Source organism: Aspergillus brasiliensis, assembly GCF_001889945.1.
Source record: "Aspergillus brasiliensis CBS 101740 unplaced genomic scaffold ASPBRscaffold_10, whole genome shotgun sequence".
NCBI classification, from domain to species: domain Eukaryota; kingdom Fungi; phylum Ascomycota; class Eurotiomycetes; order Eurotiales; family Aspergillaceae; genus Aspergillus; species Aspergillus brasiliensis.
The window spans coordinates 353,024-369,694 of NW_027137451.1; the positions used below are offsets into that span (position 1 = coordinate 353,024).

Genomic DNA, 16,671 nt, shown 5'->3' on the forward strand with positions numbered 1-16,671 from the left:
TGGAAGTTCTGGCCAGCTGTGACTTTGGCCCGCTCCGTTTGTTGTGTTTGCACTAACTGGCTGTCTTCCCGTTTGCCCTGGACCCAATTGGGATGGGATCATTGACTAGTTCTACTCCGAACTCTACTGCCAGTTCTACTACCCCTTGGGCATCCGAAGCAAGTAAATTTAAACTACGTCGGAAGGCTGCTTCTGCGCAGCCACTTAGGTTAACCGCACCTCGGCCCCTGATGTGGCTGGCCTTTCGCAGTTATACGATTCTTTCATCAAGCTCGGGTCGTTCCAAGCTAGCTCATACATCAATTCCAACTGCTAAGTGCTAACAGCACATCATAACGGGATCATTAGGCCTGCCCTTCTAAGCTACCAGACAGACCAACACCTCAACACATTGAAATAAATCCGCATCTGTTCATCATGTATAAAGTATGTTGTTTTTTGAAAAATGTTTCTTCATAAGCTGAATCGCCTGGGCAACGCATGTCCTCCATATGTCCATAATGGTATGCGTTCCCTGCCAATCGTAAGGAAGACTGCACAGCAAGAAAAGGGACGTGCATAGCCATAACCATCAACAAAACTCCCATCTATCGGATGAAGAACGATTCGCTCCGGTTCCAAAAATTGCGGTTCTTATTTACATGCTCGAGACCAAGCAGGTCGTCCGAATCACCGATGATGTCGGAGAGGATATCATCTGAACAGCGTCAGCCTAACAGTTCTGTGTCTCATAAGAACGGAGCCGGGCACACTCACCATCTTCCACATAGCGCGGGTTGGAATACATGTTGCGAGACACCACAGCAAACTTGATCTTTTCAAATTGCTTGCCTTTGATGCCAGTCCGCTTAGACAGTCGCTCTTTAGTCTGCTTGAAGATCTCGCCCTAGTAGATGTTAATATGATGCAGCCCAAGCTCAGGGTGGAATTAGAACGTACCGGCTTCATAACAAATTTGAAAGGCACGCCATGCGGCCGGTTGACCTCACGGTCGAAGTTGAACGCATTTATCGTCCGTTCGCCGTCCTGCATGTTGATCTCTTCTTCGGGCACTCTCTCGGCGTAAAGCGACACGAATTCGTTAATGCCAGCGATCTTCGAGTCAGCTTGGAATTCCCGGTAGATCTTGCCGCCATGGGTCTCGTAGACGCGTGTCTCGCAAATTGTCTCGTCATCCAGGTTTGCCTTCTTCTGAAGACCAGCAACGAGGTCTGCGATAGTACCGTCGCGAGGAACCAACACCTCCACCATTTGCTAGACTTCGTCAGCCTCACAGCCCTTTGCAAAAGGGTGAATATTATTATCTCGAGCTTACCTCCTTGGTGATGCCTTCAGGGAGCCATGTGACCTTCAGGCAGGTCTTGGACTCAAAATCGCTCAAGCTAGTTTCCAAAACCTCGTAGTACAGGGCATCCTGACGATGCATGCTGTATCCGTAGGTTGTCGCTTGCCCACCGAGAATATGATACAGAGTTTGGTTGACTTGGTTGGAGTTCCGCTTAATAAACGCCTTCGGCTTGCCGGTACTTGCGAGGACCGGCGCGAAGCGCAAATGTGTCGATTCCACATGCAAGTGCTCACCGACCTTCTTGGCGAACTGATCGTATGTCATCTTACGGCTCAACGTAAGTGTGAACTCATCACCTTCCTCTGCCTTGATCGGAGCAAAAGTAATGTTGATCCTGTTCAGCAGATAATCATAATATTGCCTTGCATCCGTATACAATGCGGTTGCCGGTAGTTCTGACTCCTTGATCGTCCTCTGGAAGGTGATGATGTCTCCATCCTGGATTTCGGACTGCTGGAAGGTCTGCTTGGGTTTCATGACGTCGATCATGTTATGTTTGATCTCTTCGAACAGCATGAACTCTGTACCAGCAGGCCAGCCCATCCTCTCAAGGATGATAGGGGCGAGGTCAGCAACCTTCTGTGTCTTGCGCACGTAGACGGCACCGACACCCGCGATCGTTTGCGAGGGTGCATCGAAATGCTTCAAAAAGACAAGCACCGAGTTGCTATCCGGCCAGGAGATCGATCCATCTGCAGCCGGCTGGCCAACCTCCATCCAGACCTTGAACGGATTTCCTTTCGTGCCATAGCGGTTGTAAGCCTCCTCAACAGTCATGTCCTGATCCTTGATGACCTGGTCCGGCCGAGTCGTCTTGTTCTGCCGATTCACCATGACCCAAAAACGGATCTGTTCGGGATCAAGTCCCTTCTCCTCTGCGAGCTGCTGTGCAAACTCTCCGACCTTCTTGGCCCGAAGGATCCTGTATTGCTTCGGCACCGCAGGATCGGTAGCTGGCAGGTCTGCACTCGTGAGATCGAACCCGTGATGAGCCTGGAAAGTCTCATCGCTCAATACGCCCACATTGATATACAGGTGAGCTTCTTCCCTCTCCTTCTTCCTGCGCGCCAACTCGATACGTTCTTCCACAAGTCGGTTTTCTGCGGCAGAGTTAGTATAGAACGTTGCAGATGATAGGAACACCAAACATACCAATGTGAGAGGGGACTTGCTCCTTCGTTATAGGCAAGAGAACATCATCCAATCTCGACTTCCTAACGTATACCAGCATGTAAGCGTTCATTGAGCGCTTGGTCGACAACCCGCGGGTGTAAGGCTGTCTGACCCCGGCCGCGCCGTTGGCCAGCTCGTATTCACCACCGTAATTCTCCTCGAGCACCTCCTTGTCCGTAGCCCGGGTCACTCGATCGTCGTCGAACCGGTACCAGAACCCATCTTTGGTGGGCTTCAAAAAGGCGTAGTAATGACCGGCATTAAGGTCACCGCTGTGCACCAGCACACCGTGCAGCTCGTAGATCCAGGGTTCGGACTTATCCGCATCGTTGGAAAGGTACGGGGTAGCGTCGAACTCCATGGGGAAAGCGTGGCGGTCGTTGATCTTCATCATGGCGTCGCGATGAATGTCATACTCGAATCGCTTCAGATGAAGGTGCAGAACAGGAGGGAAGCTCTCGAAGATAACGCCCTTCTTGGCGTCCTGAAGACCGTATGGCTGACCGGCATCGTACTTGTTCTCGCCTTCGAGAGTCTCCACCTGAATATAGTCCTTGAAACTGTCGTCGAGAGTCTTGTTGCCGCGGACATTGAGTTGGATGTCCCAGAAGTCTTCCACCCGCGACGATTCATAGTCGACATTAATGCAGGAGATATACGTTTTCGTTTTGCCGACGAACAATTCCGGAAGGGCCTTTTCTGCCGGCGTGCCCTTCATCTTTTCCTCCATCCTTTCCATCAGCTTTCTCGAGAGTTCCTGAACATCCTGTTGCTCGAATATTTGTCTCGATTCCCACCCGAAGGATGCTGTGAGTTCCGTCGTCGATACAGAGTTCTCGCTCGTTTGGAGGTTGTAGAACAGTCTCTGGAGAGTCCAGGCACTGTTGTCTCTCGAAGCCTCGGACTCCGTCGGGATCTCGTAGACGGCCTTGGAATGGGTCAGCACCCACACGTTGAAACAAGGCAGAGGCCACCACGTACCTTTCGGAATTTATTGGTAAAGTATAGAGACTGCAGAAGCGAATTCAGATAGCAGGTTGCGCCTTGGTTCTTCAGTCCAACCATGCCGGTTTCCTTCTTCGAGTCGTAGCTGGAAGCAATCAGCACGAGGCCCAGGTAAAAGTCTGAGCAGATACATACTTCTGGAAGCTGTGCCACAGGACTCCTGTTGGATCCTTGACAACACGCACGTATGCTGTGATTTTGGCCTCTTCATTCTGCACGAGGGGAACGCCGCGGCCTTCCCATGGCACGCTAAAGAGTCTGCGCAGCTCACAGAATCGGGTAAAACCCCAGTCTCCCTCGTCCGCATTGAACCGATGTGTGGCGACTACATTCCGATCAGCGAGAATGACCAAGGCTTCTATTCCGGGTATACGCACCGTGGGAGATATAGATGGACGGGTCGTTTACGTTCGACAAGACCAGAGCGAACTGAACGCAAGCATACCAGTTCGCTGGAGGTTCGTTTTCCCAAGCGTGCTCCAGGTAGAACGATGCGTGCTCGACATGATTACCGTAAGGGAAGAAGAGGACCCGCCTATCGATAGATGTCAGAGCTAGCTCGCCGGATAGAAGCGGCGACAAGACGGTGCACCCACCAAGGAAAGCCAGCGCACTGGAAGACCGGGCCGTGTTCTTTCTTCTTGAGTTTCCGCCAATCCTGGATATGCCATGTGTGATACGTCTCATCTTCGGTTTCCAAATCGGGGTCTTTCGGGAGGATCCGGGCCATCATTGCTGCATCTGTAGTGAAGATCGGGAATCAGACATGTTTTCAAGCTTGACGGAGAAAGCGCTCGTCGCCGCGACCTGTAACGTCTCACCCCACCGCGGGGATTCCGTGACACCGGCACACAGCCATCGCCACAGCACGAGAGATGACGAAACGAGCATAGGGAGATGGGGAGGGGGAAGAAGAAGCTTACGGTCATCGGCAAGAGGCTCTGGCTCCGGTTCCTCCGATCCGGACCGAGAAACGACGACTTCGTCGGTTCTGTCATTGTGATACTGCTCATATTCATCGACGAGCATCTCACTGTCTGGGACCTATGGGGATCCGGAACACGATGTCAGCGGTCGGTGGCTTGCGGGAACAAACAAACACATCTGGGGGTGAATGCGAAATGATTTTCAGTGAAGAGCAATATGAGTGAGCACTTACGTTGTCCATGTAGAAGGAAAAAAGTGCGGACCCGCACTGGAGATGAACGACAGACTCTTCTCACGGACGGGACACTGCAGGTGGATGGAGGTATTAAGGCGGAACGGGCTAATCCTTCGGGAAGAGGTGTGAGGATAAGGCGTGAATGGAAGGATGGGGGGGTGAAGAGGTCAGGACCTCGTAAGTCGAGAATGAGAATTGAGAGAGTAAGAGGAGGATCTGGGCTGCAGTGCTTCCAGTCCGCAGGAGTTTGGGATGAAGCTAGTGGCGGAGTTGCCATAACCCAATAATAACGGCCATGCGGGACACAGCAACCCTTATTATTAAGAGGTTTCTGGTGCTTCCCCTGCCAACTACCACCAACACCAACACCACCTTTTTCTGCCTGTTGCTGCTGCTCTGCTTTATCAATGGAATGGGTTCGATTTATGGGCTTATGGACTTGAGAAAGGTGGATCTATCTACAACGACAATACTACTAACCACCTCCTCTTGTGCTCATACGATGATTGATTCCCATTGCCATGGTTCGGATCGATGGTGCTTGTCTGTTGTGAAAAGAAGTAGCAGATGGCAGTTACCGGTTTTGCCTTCTGCAGCTTTAGTTTCAGCGGCTAGGCTCTTTTCCTGGCAGTTGCCTGGCGGTGGCTCGCGTTCTGTTATCTGTTTCTATGCAGGACAGCGTAAGGGAAGGCTCATAGCCACCTATAACTAGTTAACTACCCAAGCGTGATATCACCCGTGCATTTTTGATTGACGCTCCACCATCCAAACTAGACCAAATCCGAGCAACATGCGATGCTGCAGTTGCGACTGACTGAAAAGGATAGTTGGAAAGAATTTATCCGACACACTGTCTATATAGTGAGAGAGAAAGAATGCGTCATATGGCTACTAGTCCAGTAGTTGATTATTGTTTTCTATTTCAATCTATGTAGACATACATACACTAGTTATTCCTGCCATTCCCTTACTCTTACTTGTCTTGGACCTCCTCCCAACGCCATCCGCTCTTAGTCCACGATCGGGTGGACTGGAAGATCACCGTTTAATTAGGCAGCACCCCCCTGTACTGTATTCCAACTACCGGCCTGACCTCGGCTTGAAGAGATATCAGCCATACAAGGTCAGAACTAATATTCTCAAGGAAATTCTTGACGTTCATCTTTCTTTCATCTTTTCAGTTCAGCAGTACATGTTGAATCAACCCGGCCTTTTCATCGGCCCGTCACATGCCTGGCCAGTTTCTTCCTCCGAAAGCTCTCACCGCCCGGGCGCCTGGAAACCGGCCGCATTTGCCATCAGGAACCATGTCATGCCACCGTGAAATCAGCGGTCGTGGACCGAATTGATCCTTGTCTGCAGAGCCATGTATGGACCATTTCATCGGCACTTGATTTCGTGTGGCTCTTTTGATGCGCGCCCGTCCTGCATTGGCGTAATACGGACCCCTCCATGCCAAACCCGCGCTTGAGCCATTGACTCAGTCCAAGACCACAGCAATATGGCGTGGAGTCATTCAGCTCGTCGCTGGCGGGCTCTTCGTCAATGCTGCATCTCAAATCTACGATTATATTCCACTCAGCAAGCTCACAGTCCGCCGCCGTGGAGGCCAGTATCGGCTTTGGACGAGTACGCCATTTCTTCCACCAATGTACCGGGCTTCGAATGCTAATAGGTTGCAGATGGGTTGAACGTGACATCCGTCCCATCAGTCTGCGACAGCTAACCTTCTTTGGACGGACCTTGACCGAATCCCGGCTCATCAGCTCTGCCAACTACGTTCGGACTGAGCTTCCAACCAGGTATGTACGGTCATTCTATGGCAGTCGACGGTTTCACTGACTCCAATATCTCGCTTAGACTCGCACATCGCCTACGAGATATCCAACGACTCCCGTATGTGGTGGTCGCCAATCCCCACCTGTCCATGGTGTACGAGCTCTACTACAAGGCGTTCGAGCGGTTTCGGACCATCCCGGAGATAAAGACACTGGATGACAATGACAAATTCTGCGATATTCTACGCCGGACGCTTCGAGAACACCTAGTTGTGATTCCCAAACTGGCAACCGGTGTCCTAGAGTGCCGCGAGCTTGTCCCGTCAGATGTGCTGGACAACTTCATGAACACACTTCTTCGAGCGGTAAGACCTTGTCTGGGTGGGCGGTACGTTTCTCTACTAATGAATTGAGTCTAACAGAGAATTTCACGCCGCGTTATCGCCGAGCAACATCTCGCTCTGACGGAAACCTTTAACTCCCCATGGCACTTCCCCGGCTCCCAAGATCGCACAGATCTGAATGCCGACTTCGTCGGCGAGGTATTTCTCAGATGCAACGCCAAAGAGGTTGCTGAACGATGCGGCAAGCTGGCGCAGGACATGATGCGACGCAGCGGTGGATCGGATAAGATCCCGGAAATCTCGGTGCAGGGTCACCTCGAGGCAACCTTCCCTTACATGCTGAGTCACCTGGAATATATCATCGGTGAACTACTTCGCAACTCGATACAAGCTGTCAGTGAACGTTACCGGGACTCTTCGGAGAAACCACCGCCTATCGAGGTTCTCATCTGTGAGGCCCCGCAGCATGTGATCTTACGAGTATCGGATCAGGGCGGCGGCATACCGCGCAAGGTCCTGCCATATCTGTGGTCCTTCAACAAAGGCCCTTACAGCACGTCACATCTCCAGAATCTGGGGCAGGTTCCCGCCATGGCTGCCACCATGCAGGAGCTGTGCGTGCCGACGGAAAGAAAGGATGCGGATCGGGAGACATTTCGCGAGAGCTCGCTGGATTCGCTGACCTCGCGGCCACCTAATCTGCGTCTGGGGATTGGTCTGCCCATGAGCCGAGTGTATGCTGAGTACTGGGCGGGCAGCTTGGAGCTCCATAGCCTCGAAGGTTACGGAGTGGATGCGTTCCTGCAGATCTCGAAACTCGGCAACAAGAACGAACAGGTGACGACACGTGCATCGATTGATGCAGTATAGATGGGTGGAGGACAGAGGAGCGGTATATATGATATATACCTGGGAGATATACATGTTAAACGAACAGCAACAGCAACAATGGCACCTGCCTCTCCTACAGTTTACTATCTAGTTAACTCCCCACTTACCCCAGGTTTTCCGTAGCTCCGCCTTAAGCCCAAACAGGCAAGCGCGGCCCATTTGCGGCAGCGCGCGGGATGACGTCAGCCGGAATGGGTTCCGGGTATTCCAAGGCCAAATCAAAAACATTTCTGCCTTGCTGAGTTGTTGGTGGCTTTGCAAGGGATCGCTCGAGTCTGCTGTGACATTCTATCAAACTTACTGGGTGATTCTGGCGGATTGATTGATCCTACAGTGCCACCTTCCCGTCCCAGTGACGTCGATCCAGCACAACTTGTGAAAAACCCTGTGACTGATCTTCTTCGCCTTCTCGATTTCGATACAATGAAGCGTCTCAATTCAAACAAAGACGACAACGTCCCCATCTACATCTTCATCCTGCTGGTTGTGATTCTATCCCTCAGCTTCCTGGGCACCTATCTGGACTCTACCAAGCGTGTCAAGTCCGCCGCGCAGCCACGGTCCTAATCAGGCACTATTTATTCTATTGCCGTTATCACACATCCAATACATCAACAAAGATGGCCGGAACATGTTCCATGCTCTGCTTGATTCTTATCACCTTGTTCAGTATGCAGCCAGTCTCCCCTGCTCTCAGACTGCCTTATGATGAAGCTGAAGCTGATTCTTTTTGTGTCCTCTAGTACCTCCTCTCGGTGTGTTTATGATCTCGGGTTGCAGTGTTGATCTGCTTATCAATATACTCTTGACGGTCCTCGGGTTAGTCCACCATCGTTTCCATCATCCTTCTTACCTTGTAATCACCAGTGAACGATTTCTGACTGAGTTTACTTCGTGTAGGTACTTGCCCGGCCATGTCCACGCATTCTATCTCGAATACGTATACTACGCCAATCGCAACGCAGGGACCGGTGAAGCACCACGTCGCGCACCGGGAGTATATTCCGAGCGGATTCAACGCGGCGGGAACCATCACACGACGTATGGCACGATTCCCTGATGGATCCTGAATCAAAGCTGCATGTGAACATGGCCATTTCTTTTCCTTTGCTTTCGATTGTTTCGGGTATTGTTATGTCACGAGGCCCTAAAATTAGCGACTAGAGTCGATAGTATCATTAACTGGAGTTTTTGAGGATCCTTATTTCTACAATCCTAGTAGATGACATGGCTCGAAGTCGACTAAAATATAGCTCAGCTCAATCCTCCATAAATTTATTAACACCCATAAATAAGAACAGACCCAATGCAATAAGTTCATCCCTCCTACATAACAAACCCAACAATGATTCACTACTATACTCTCAACAATCCACACCATTTACGCCGCCCCAGCAGCAGCCGTAACATTCTTCTTCTTCAGAGCCGGCAACCCAAAGGCCTGACTCCTCCCGACATCCCCCTTCGTCCTCATAGCACCCCCAGTCTCAGGAGCCCACCACAGCGCCCCAACCCACGGCTGCACATTCCACCCGACAGAGAGAGTAACATTCTCCCGCTCCGCCATCTTCCCCGACACATCTCCGATGGAGTACTTGGCCCTTTGGTCCCTAAGTCTCAGCTTCCCGGGCACAGTAGATGCCGATCCCTTCTTGTTGGCGGCGTTCTTGCTGGTCGTGGATGTCTTCTTGTTCTTCGTCGTCGTCGTGCTGCGCTTCTTGTTTTCAGCGGAGGGGAAGAATCTCTCGCGCAGGGCATCAAAGGAGTAAGGCGACTCCGGGGCCGGGATGATGGTATCCCAGATGACGGACTGGGAGGTCGGGGAGGTGGATGGGTTCGAGGGATCGGAGGGGTAGGTTGCGTAGACGTAGACGAAGAGTTGTTTGGTGTTCCAGTTGAAGAGGGGAGTTAAGTCTTTTGATTTTTAGTTAGTGGTGGTTGTGCTGGTATGGTAGTAGTAGGGTAGGGGTGGGGGGGGGGTTTGTTTGTGGTGAGAGTATGTACCAGCATCCAAGTCGAATCTCATGGCGGCGTATTCTTCTCTTTTGGTGCTGTAGTAGTGGGGACGACCTTTTGTTCTGTTGATTTGAATGTGTTAGTTGTTGTTATTGTTCTTCTTGCTTATGGGGGTAGTTATGTTGTTGTTTGTTGTAGTAGGTATTGGATTGGGTCGGAGTGAAGGGATGGCACGTACACTTTCACATCGCGCAGTTTCACACTCGACGTCACATCATCAGTAGGATAAAGAAACACGCTGAGAGCAGCGAGACCGGCGACGAAGAGAGCGACGGTCGTGAAGAAGCCGAAGACGCCTTGGGCGCGATTGAGGGTCGAGTGCATTCTCTCTCCTCTCTGTTGTATGAAGACCCCGGAATGGGAGGAGGGTATGTTAAGGAAGCTAGGGGGGAGGGAGAATTACTCCCAGGTGAGGGTGCTGTGTCGCGAATTGGGGATAAGATGGGCTTGAGATGGAGAAACAAAGATGGAGCGGAGCTTGAAGCCACATGGGCCTTTTTCGGGATTGGTTGAGCTTCTTCCCTGGCTGGGCTTATCGATAAGCAGCGAGTACTAGTTAACTAAACCTAATCGTTGTATCTCCGACGACCCTTGGGCTTCTTCACTTCTACCTTCAATCGCTACGCGCAAAGCAATTATAGACAATCGCATACCCTCTCATTACATATATACTTATCACCCTTTCATTACTACCACGCCTTTATCTCAATATCCTTACCTATACCTACCACACCACATCCTCAACACCAACAACAAAATTAACCCCGCATACTTCCTCCCCTCCCCTCCTCCATCCAGCACATTAAACACTACACCACACCATAGACTATATACCAGCCTAGAAACATTAGACCATAAAAAAGGAAAGGAACTACAATGGGCGATCATATTCTCTTCTTCTATGGTACTCCCCCCAACCCCTCCTTCCACCCTACATCCACATTTACTAATCAGCTTCACAGGAACCCTGATGGCCCCTCCCATCCTCCACCGCGTAATCCACGGCCATTCCACCCCGGAACCATGGCAAAAGGACCTCCTAACAGTCAAACCTGCGATTCTGCATGGCTATCGACGCCATCGGGTCCGGTATGCGGATTATCCGGGTATTATACCCACATCTCCTCCTCCATCTAGCACTGATGGCAATGATCCTACTACTACTGGTGATGATGGTGAGGCATCTGTGTTAGGAACAGTAGTGTGGGGACTAACAGACGGCGATGTGTATCGATTGGACCGGTTCGAGGGGAGTGAGTATGAGAAGAGGGTGGTGAGGGTGAGGGTCTTGGAGAACCATCATCATCATCATGAGGGTGGTAATAGGGGAGAAGCAGGGGAGATACAAGAGGTGTTGGTGGATGCGGCGGAGACCGGAGGCAGCGAAATAAAGGAGGGGGAAGAAGTAGAGGCTGTTACGTATGTGTGGGTTGCAGGCAAGGAGCGGTTAGAGGATGCCGAGTGGGATTTTGAGGCCTTCAAGAGAGATAAGATGGCGTGGTGGGTGCAGGCAGATGAGAAGGATTGGTAGGGAGATACTAGATCAGATCATCCGATTTCTAATCACATATCGATATATACAGTTCATATCACTACCTCTTCCGAATCAATCGCATGCAAATGCTTGGTATCTAATGCAACCCGTAACAACTGTGTCAACTCAGCCCTCCTCCCAGTGTCCGATAACGCCTGCGTGCGTGTGGCACGGAACTGGAAATATGACAAAACAAATAATGCGTAAGATAAATATTAGAGATAGAGCTTTTCAATACTACTATGTGCAAGGCCAACTACCTCGTGGGGGTCCCTCGTACTTGTGTCTCGTCTGCCACAACACTCACAACGTCGTCTTCTTTGACATCCACAACGGTGCGCGGCTGTGTCTCCGACTCGGGAGTCTGTCGTCGTGACGTTGATGGTTTGGTTTTGGCTTTGGAGGACGCTGCCTCCGGCTGACTGTCTGGAACTAGGACAACATCTTGCTCGACACGTCGCTTCGATGAACCTGCTTCATGGCTTTGTGACTGTTTCGCGTCCACTGCCGGTGATCTGCGGGCTGCTTTAGACATGTCCTGGTTCGGGCCAGTTTCCACTTCGGCCTTCGACTGCGGTTCAGAGTGCACAGCTTGAGCATGGTCCTCTGAGCGCTTTGCGATCTCTGGTAACGCTTTCTCAAGCCCGGGTGAACGTTTGCTTTCGCTCTCCGCATTCTTCAGAACGGGTCTACCAAGCAGGTAGCATACTGGCGTCTTATTCACCATGGTGTCTTGGTCACTGATCTCATGGCGTTTGAGCTGCTCCTGCTCGTCATAAAGCATGTCAAGGAACTTGCGGAGTCGCCTTCGGAGAAGACCGGATTTCAGCGGAGGCCAGTCGGCTTTGGGATCCATCTGCTTCTGAAGAAGCTTCCTGACAAATACATCCGGATCTTGGACGAATTTCTCTAGGTATGCCAGAAGATACAGACCACAGTCGGAGTAATTGGGCTGCAGCGGAATTTCCCGGGCCCTCATACCCTTGATCAGGCCTTTTTCGATTTCGATGCCTTTCTTCGATTTTGCTTCTTCGTACAGATATTCGCGCAAGGAGCTTATCGTTGGTGAACGAGACACGTCCAGCGAGTCAAAAGTAATGATGATCGGTTGACAGACATCGTATCTGGGGCCCGCTCGCTTTGCCTTTTGCTTGCGAGGCTTACCTGATGGCTCAGGCAATTGTGCAGCTTCCTTCGTCTCGGGCTTCTCAGAGGTCTCCGCTTTTTCCATCAGACTGGATAGCGTTTTGGAAGGCCTTTCTGGGCTACCTTCGAGCTCAGGCCATTCTTGGTCTGCACTAGGACTCTCTGCAGGCTTGTCGTTTGCAGGCCCATCAGCTATGTTCATCGTTTCGAAAGAGCGCCTAGCAAACTCCGCTATTGCAGTGTCTGAGCCGTTGACCTGCTTGTCTTCCTTGTCCTTATTCGTGGCTACCTCAGGCTCTGGTGTTTCAGGGATCTCCTGAACCTGACTGTCTGGTGGCCCCGAAGTCTCTTTCTCGCCTTGTGAGGATTTGTTGGAATCCAGCCCTTCCTGGGCAATTCCCTGCAGGCTTGGTAAGTTGCAAATTATGGCAACATACCAGTGCGCACTTTCGTTGATGGGGACCACAACATAATCGTGGCTGAATATGTCGACGGTCCTCGTCCACTTTTGCACGCCTTCGTAATTTATGCCCCGCTTGCCTCGGGGGACATTCATGAGTGTGTCGTGAAAGAAGGAGTTGAAAAAGTATACTCTCTTCGCCGCCTCACTATTGGTGCGCTCCAGATGGTCTTGCAGGAATCGGATATAAAACCCGATAAGATTGTCATTCAGGAACTCGTTTTCTCGGAGTCGGTCAAGGTCGTAGACATCCACCTCGGCCTTCTTCTTCCCAACCAGTGGATAGACCAGCGGCCTAGTACATCGTCAGCATCAATGCGTACCAGTGTTTGCAGAATTTCATACTTATGCCACTTTTCAGTGTTCACGGCTGGCAGAGCTTGCTGCGTACGTTCATCATCGCTATCATCACTGTCATGGCTCGTCAGTCGCTGTTGTCATGGGATATTAGCGAGTACATACCACACTACTGTGGTCGTGGTGGAAGGAAGACGCGACATGGCTCTTGTGGTGATGCTGGACGCAGACTTCTTCACGGGAATTTCCACACCAGAATCGGTAGCTCCCTTCGACACATGAATTGGGCTCGATTCAGGCTGAGATGTGTCCGTCTTGTTGGGCTTGGCTGCAGTAAGGGAGGAGGGGTTTGCACGTTCCCGAGAGGCGGCGTCCGGCGGTGACGATGGCTGTCTCCCAGCGACAATCCCATTTTCATCTTGCAAGTTGTCCGTGAGCTTCACCCTTTTGATGATATCTCGCTGTTTGTCCGGCGCTTGCTCGGGACTGCCTTCTGATGGTGGCCGTTTAAGACCATTTGTAGTTTGCTTAGTCTCTCTTTGCGCCTTGTTAAATGCTTTGTCCATCCACTCGCTGCTCTCACATTAGCCTTTGTTCAGTAGTGAAAGGTAGTACTAAGGAATAGCAGTAAAAGTTACCAACACTAAGAGATCAGACATACCTTGGCTTGTCACGAACTGGGACCTCACCCAACAAACAGCAAAACTCCTCCTTCACAGTGAAAGACATAAACTCGATATCTATCCGATGATCGAGGTCTGATGTCTTCGATAGCTCTAATCTGACCTTATTGCTCGGTGATTCTGCCTTCCAGATGTGTCGCACTCTGGAAAGCGGCACTTCAAAAAGGTGTTCCAAATCTGTCTCGTGACACATTGAAATTGTGCGTTTCGTCATGTCGACGTGGACCTGGATGGTTCTGCCGTCGGATGCTTGCTGTTCGATGGGGCCATATCGAACGAGATTCGCTCCGAAAGATCGCTGGTTTGACATCCCTGAAGCCTTGGTCTTCTTGTTCTTCCGTTTCCCTTTCTTGCCGCCGCCGGAGGCTTCGAAAAAGGTTGGTTTTATGTCTTGAGACAAATCCTCACGGCCTGTCGTGCTTTGACTTCCAAGCTCAGCTCTCTTGCCTCCAATTTGAGGGGGCGGTGGCCGCACCGTTACCGCCCCCTGAAGCTCATCGGGACTTTCCCTCGACTCGGACACACGTCTTCTGGGTTTTGCCGCGTTTCCCTGGTCATGAAGAATTAAATCCAACTTGGTACTTGGTGCAGGTTCCTGTAATTTCGTATTTCTGATTTCGACGCTTTCTAGTATTTCATGTTTGGAAGGACGTTCCTGCTTGGCGCCGGAGTCTACGTCGGAAATGAAGGAATTGTTTCTCCGTCTTTCTTTGGTTGCATTTTTCGTGAAACGCTCGTCGCGGTCATCGTCCGACGGTGCTCCGAGGCTGGGTAAGGGAACACGCTTTGGGCTTGGTTGTGTTCGGGATGGTCTCACAATATTTTCAGTGCTTCGGTACTCGTCCACTTTTGAGCGTCTGTTATTTCGCTGTTTCCTTGGCTTCCCTGGACTCTGGCTCAAAATAGGAGACATACGTAGTGGGTGACCGGCGATGCGGGGCGCCTGCTGAGCGGGGTGCTCAACATCGTTGTCAGAGGGTTTTTGGAAGTTTCCACGAGTGGAATCGAGGGTATCCTGGCGGCGCCGTTTATTGGGCCTTTCGGAGCCTGCGTACCCTGTGACACTTCCCGGCTGGCTGTTACGTAGGTGACGCTGCTTTCCTTGTGCACGAACCGGGCCACTGTCTCGACCTTTCGATATCGTATCCACGGGTCTGAAAGGCGACTTGTTCCTGTCGTCAGCACGGGCACAGAAGCATTTTTTGTTCGGTTTGGATCTCAGCATACCTTGGGTTTATTGCTTTTCGTTTGTCCTGGCACTATAGGAATTCCACCGGGGTCATTTCTAAAGCCATAAAACATGGTGAATCAGCATATCTCCCTTCTGACCACTGCGCATGATCGAACGCACCGTTTATTGGGAGGAAACAGCCGAAGCTCATCGTATGCTTCGGAACGCTGGCGCGACTTGGCATGTGTCGTGTCGCCAGACCTAACATCAATCGGGTCAGTCTCACTCGGTATGCTTCCGCATTGCGAGGCCATATTTACAGGCGACGCATTCCTGATTCTGATCGAGGAACGGTCTGGCGATATTGTGGACGTACAGGTCGGTGTTCGTAAGGATGTCGAAATCCTTCGGCATTGCTGAAAGCAGTCTTATCACGGCGGGTGTTAGCAGCGCGGAAAATGTAAAATTAAAGGCCCAGATATGAGCTGCAAAAGCATGATCGCACGCTATTCCGGAAAGCACTGGGCGGAGTAAGATTATACTTACAGTGACCGGATGAAGGCCTTCGAAAGATGTATGTAAAGACCCGGATCCTACGGGCAAACCGGTATTCCATGCGCCGGACGTCTCAGTCCGCTGTATGTGGTCGGAGGTCGCATCTGATGGAGGCGCAGGATCGGGGGAGATTTGCGGGGAGGAGGAGGGGCGACGGGAGGTCCGGCGGGAGATAAAGTCTGACAGTTGCTTGAAGAATGGCATGTAGTCACGAGCGAGGTCATTGCATGACCGGACAGGCCAGGAAGGATCTCATATCGGCGAATACCAAGCAGAAGTGGGCATGGCGATGGAGAGAAATGCATCATGGATGGCCAGAAAGGCGGTGGGAGAATTCTGCCCGCCGGGCGTTGCGGAGCCCTACTAACTAACTAGACAAATACTAGTAATCTGCTGACTAGCCCGGGCACTAGTGCGGCCACTAGTGGCTCTCGTGCATTTCAAATGACTTGTTAGTTGTTACTTTTTATCTATGGAGTAGTTGGAGTTATTCAATTTTACATGTACTATCTACTCATATATGTGGTCCTTCAATATACTTTGACTGCTTATCTATTCACTTTGAGTTTTTACAAGGGTGTATCCAAATTACATGTTGAGGTTGTTTCCAAGAAAATATAACACTTGAGACCGGACAAACACAATTCTATATATGAAATACCCCTCTAATGGTAGATTTAGTTCGGTTAAGCACCAAAGTCCATTGTAGCCTCTCTGAATTTGGTATGCTTTTGTGAGTGCCAGTACTAGTGAGTAAATACTACTAAGAGTTGTGTCCTTGCTATCTGTCAAACCACATAATAAACATACGACTAGTAGTGCTCTGCGGATATATATTTCCCGCCTATTAATAGTACTGAAAGATGCCGAGTGGTATCAACGCCCAAGTCTATATTGTAATAGTACTAAGAGCTTAAGCAAATTGAACAACTGATCTCACTACTAGTACTAGAAGATATACCAGCTGTCAGACGGTGAAGCTGTAATTATTAGACTCAAGTACAATAAATAGTGCCAATTCAGGTGTCTCTAAGATGCCCTTATTCAACCACGAAGAGCCCTCGAGGGCTGAAGCAACTGTAACTAGCACAGATAATATACCCCTATC

General features: G+C 50.7%; 6 protein-coding genes across 6 annotated transcripts; 3 read left to right on the forward strand and 3 right to left on the reverse strand.

Annotated features, from left to right (window-relative positions):
- Positions 1–214: 214 nt before the first annotated feature.
- On the reverse strand, positions 215–4,663 carry ASPBRDRAFT_157239 (ubiquitin-specific protease UBP15). The gene is made up of 10 exons (XM_067619421.1): positions 4,450–4,663; positions 4,123–4,267; positions 3,904–4,061; positions 3,662–3,851; positions 3,503–3,611; positions 2,501–3,449; positions 1,316–2,448; positions 940–1,254; positions 757–886; positions 215–697 (listed from the first exon to the last, which is right to left on the reverse strand). The coding sequence occupies exons 1-10, from the start codon at positions 4,553–4,555 to the stop codon at positions 588–590; spliced, it is 3,345 nt and encodes a 1,114-aa protein (XP_067476648.1). The 5' UTR covers positions 4,556–4,663; the 3' UTR covers positions 215–587.
- A 1,526-nt stretch (positions 4,664–6,189) lies between these two features.
- On the forward strand, positions 6,190–7,680 carry ASPBRDRAFT_130894 (protein kinase PKP2; the record flags this gene model as incomplete). The annotated part of the gene is made up of 4 exons (XM_067618271.1): positions 6,190–6,317; positions 6,371–6,490; positions 6,549–6,831; positions 6,889–7,680. 4 exons carry the CDS (start codon positions 6,190–6,192, stop codon positions 7,678–7,680), a joined length of 1,323 nt encoding a protein of 440 aa, XP_067476649.1.
- Positions 7,681–8,001: 321 nt separating this feature from the next.
- Positions 8,002–8,904, forward strand: ASPBRDRAFT_276517 (YqaE/Pmp3 family membrane protein). The gene is made up of 3 exons (XM_067622411.1): positions 8,002–8,370; positions 8,445–8,520; positions 8,602–8,904. Exons 1-3 carry the CDS (start codon positions 8,322–8,324, stop codon positions 8,759–8,761), a joined length of 285 nt encoding a protein of 94 aa, XP_067476650.1. The 5' UTR covers positions 8,002–8,321; the 3' UTR covers positions 8,762–8,904.
- A 178-nt stretch (positions 8,905–9,082) lies between these two features.
- Positions 9,083–10,041, reverse strand: ASPBRDRAFT_57080 (signal peptidase complex subunit SPC3; the record flags this gene model as incomplete). The annotated part of the gene is made up of 3 exons (XM_067627685.1): positions 9,083–9,615; positions 9,706–9,779; positions 9,896–10,041. 3 exons carry the CDS (start codon positions 10,039–10,041, stop codon positions 9,083–9,085), a joined length of 753 nt encoding a protein of 250 aa, XP_067476651.1.
- A 552-nt stretch (positions 10,042–10,593) lies between these two features.
- On the forward strand, positions 10,594–11,248 carry ASPBRDRAFT_130884 (gamma-glutamylcyclotransferase family protein; the record flags this gene model as incomplete). The annotated part of the gene is made up of 2 exons (XM_067618269.1): positions 10,594–10,621; positions 10,680–11,248. 2 exons carry the CDS (start codon positions 10,594–10,596, stop codon positions 11,246–11,248), a joined length of 597 nt encoding a protein of 198 aa, XP_067476652.1.
- Positions 11,249–11,507: 259 nt separating this feature from the next.
- Positions 11,508–15,767, reverse strand: ASPBRDRAFT_198078 (uncharacterized protein; the record flags this gene model as incomplete). Its single annotated transcript, XM_067621168.1, has 8 exons — positions 11,508–13,152; positions 13,203–13,268; positions 13,320–13,727; positions 13,816–15,002; positions 15,065–15,122; positions 15,189–15,269; positions 15,329–15,435; positions 15,555–15,767. The coding sequence occupies 8 exons, from the start codon at positions 15,765–15,767 to the stop codon at positions 11,508–11,510; spliced, it is 3,765 nt and encodes a 1,254-aa protein (XP_067476653.1).
- Positions 15,768–16,671: the final 904 nt, after the last annotated feature.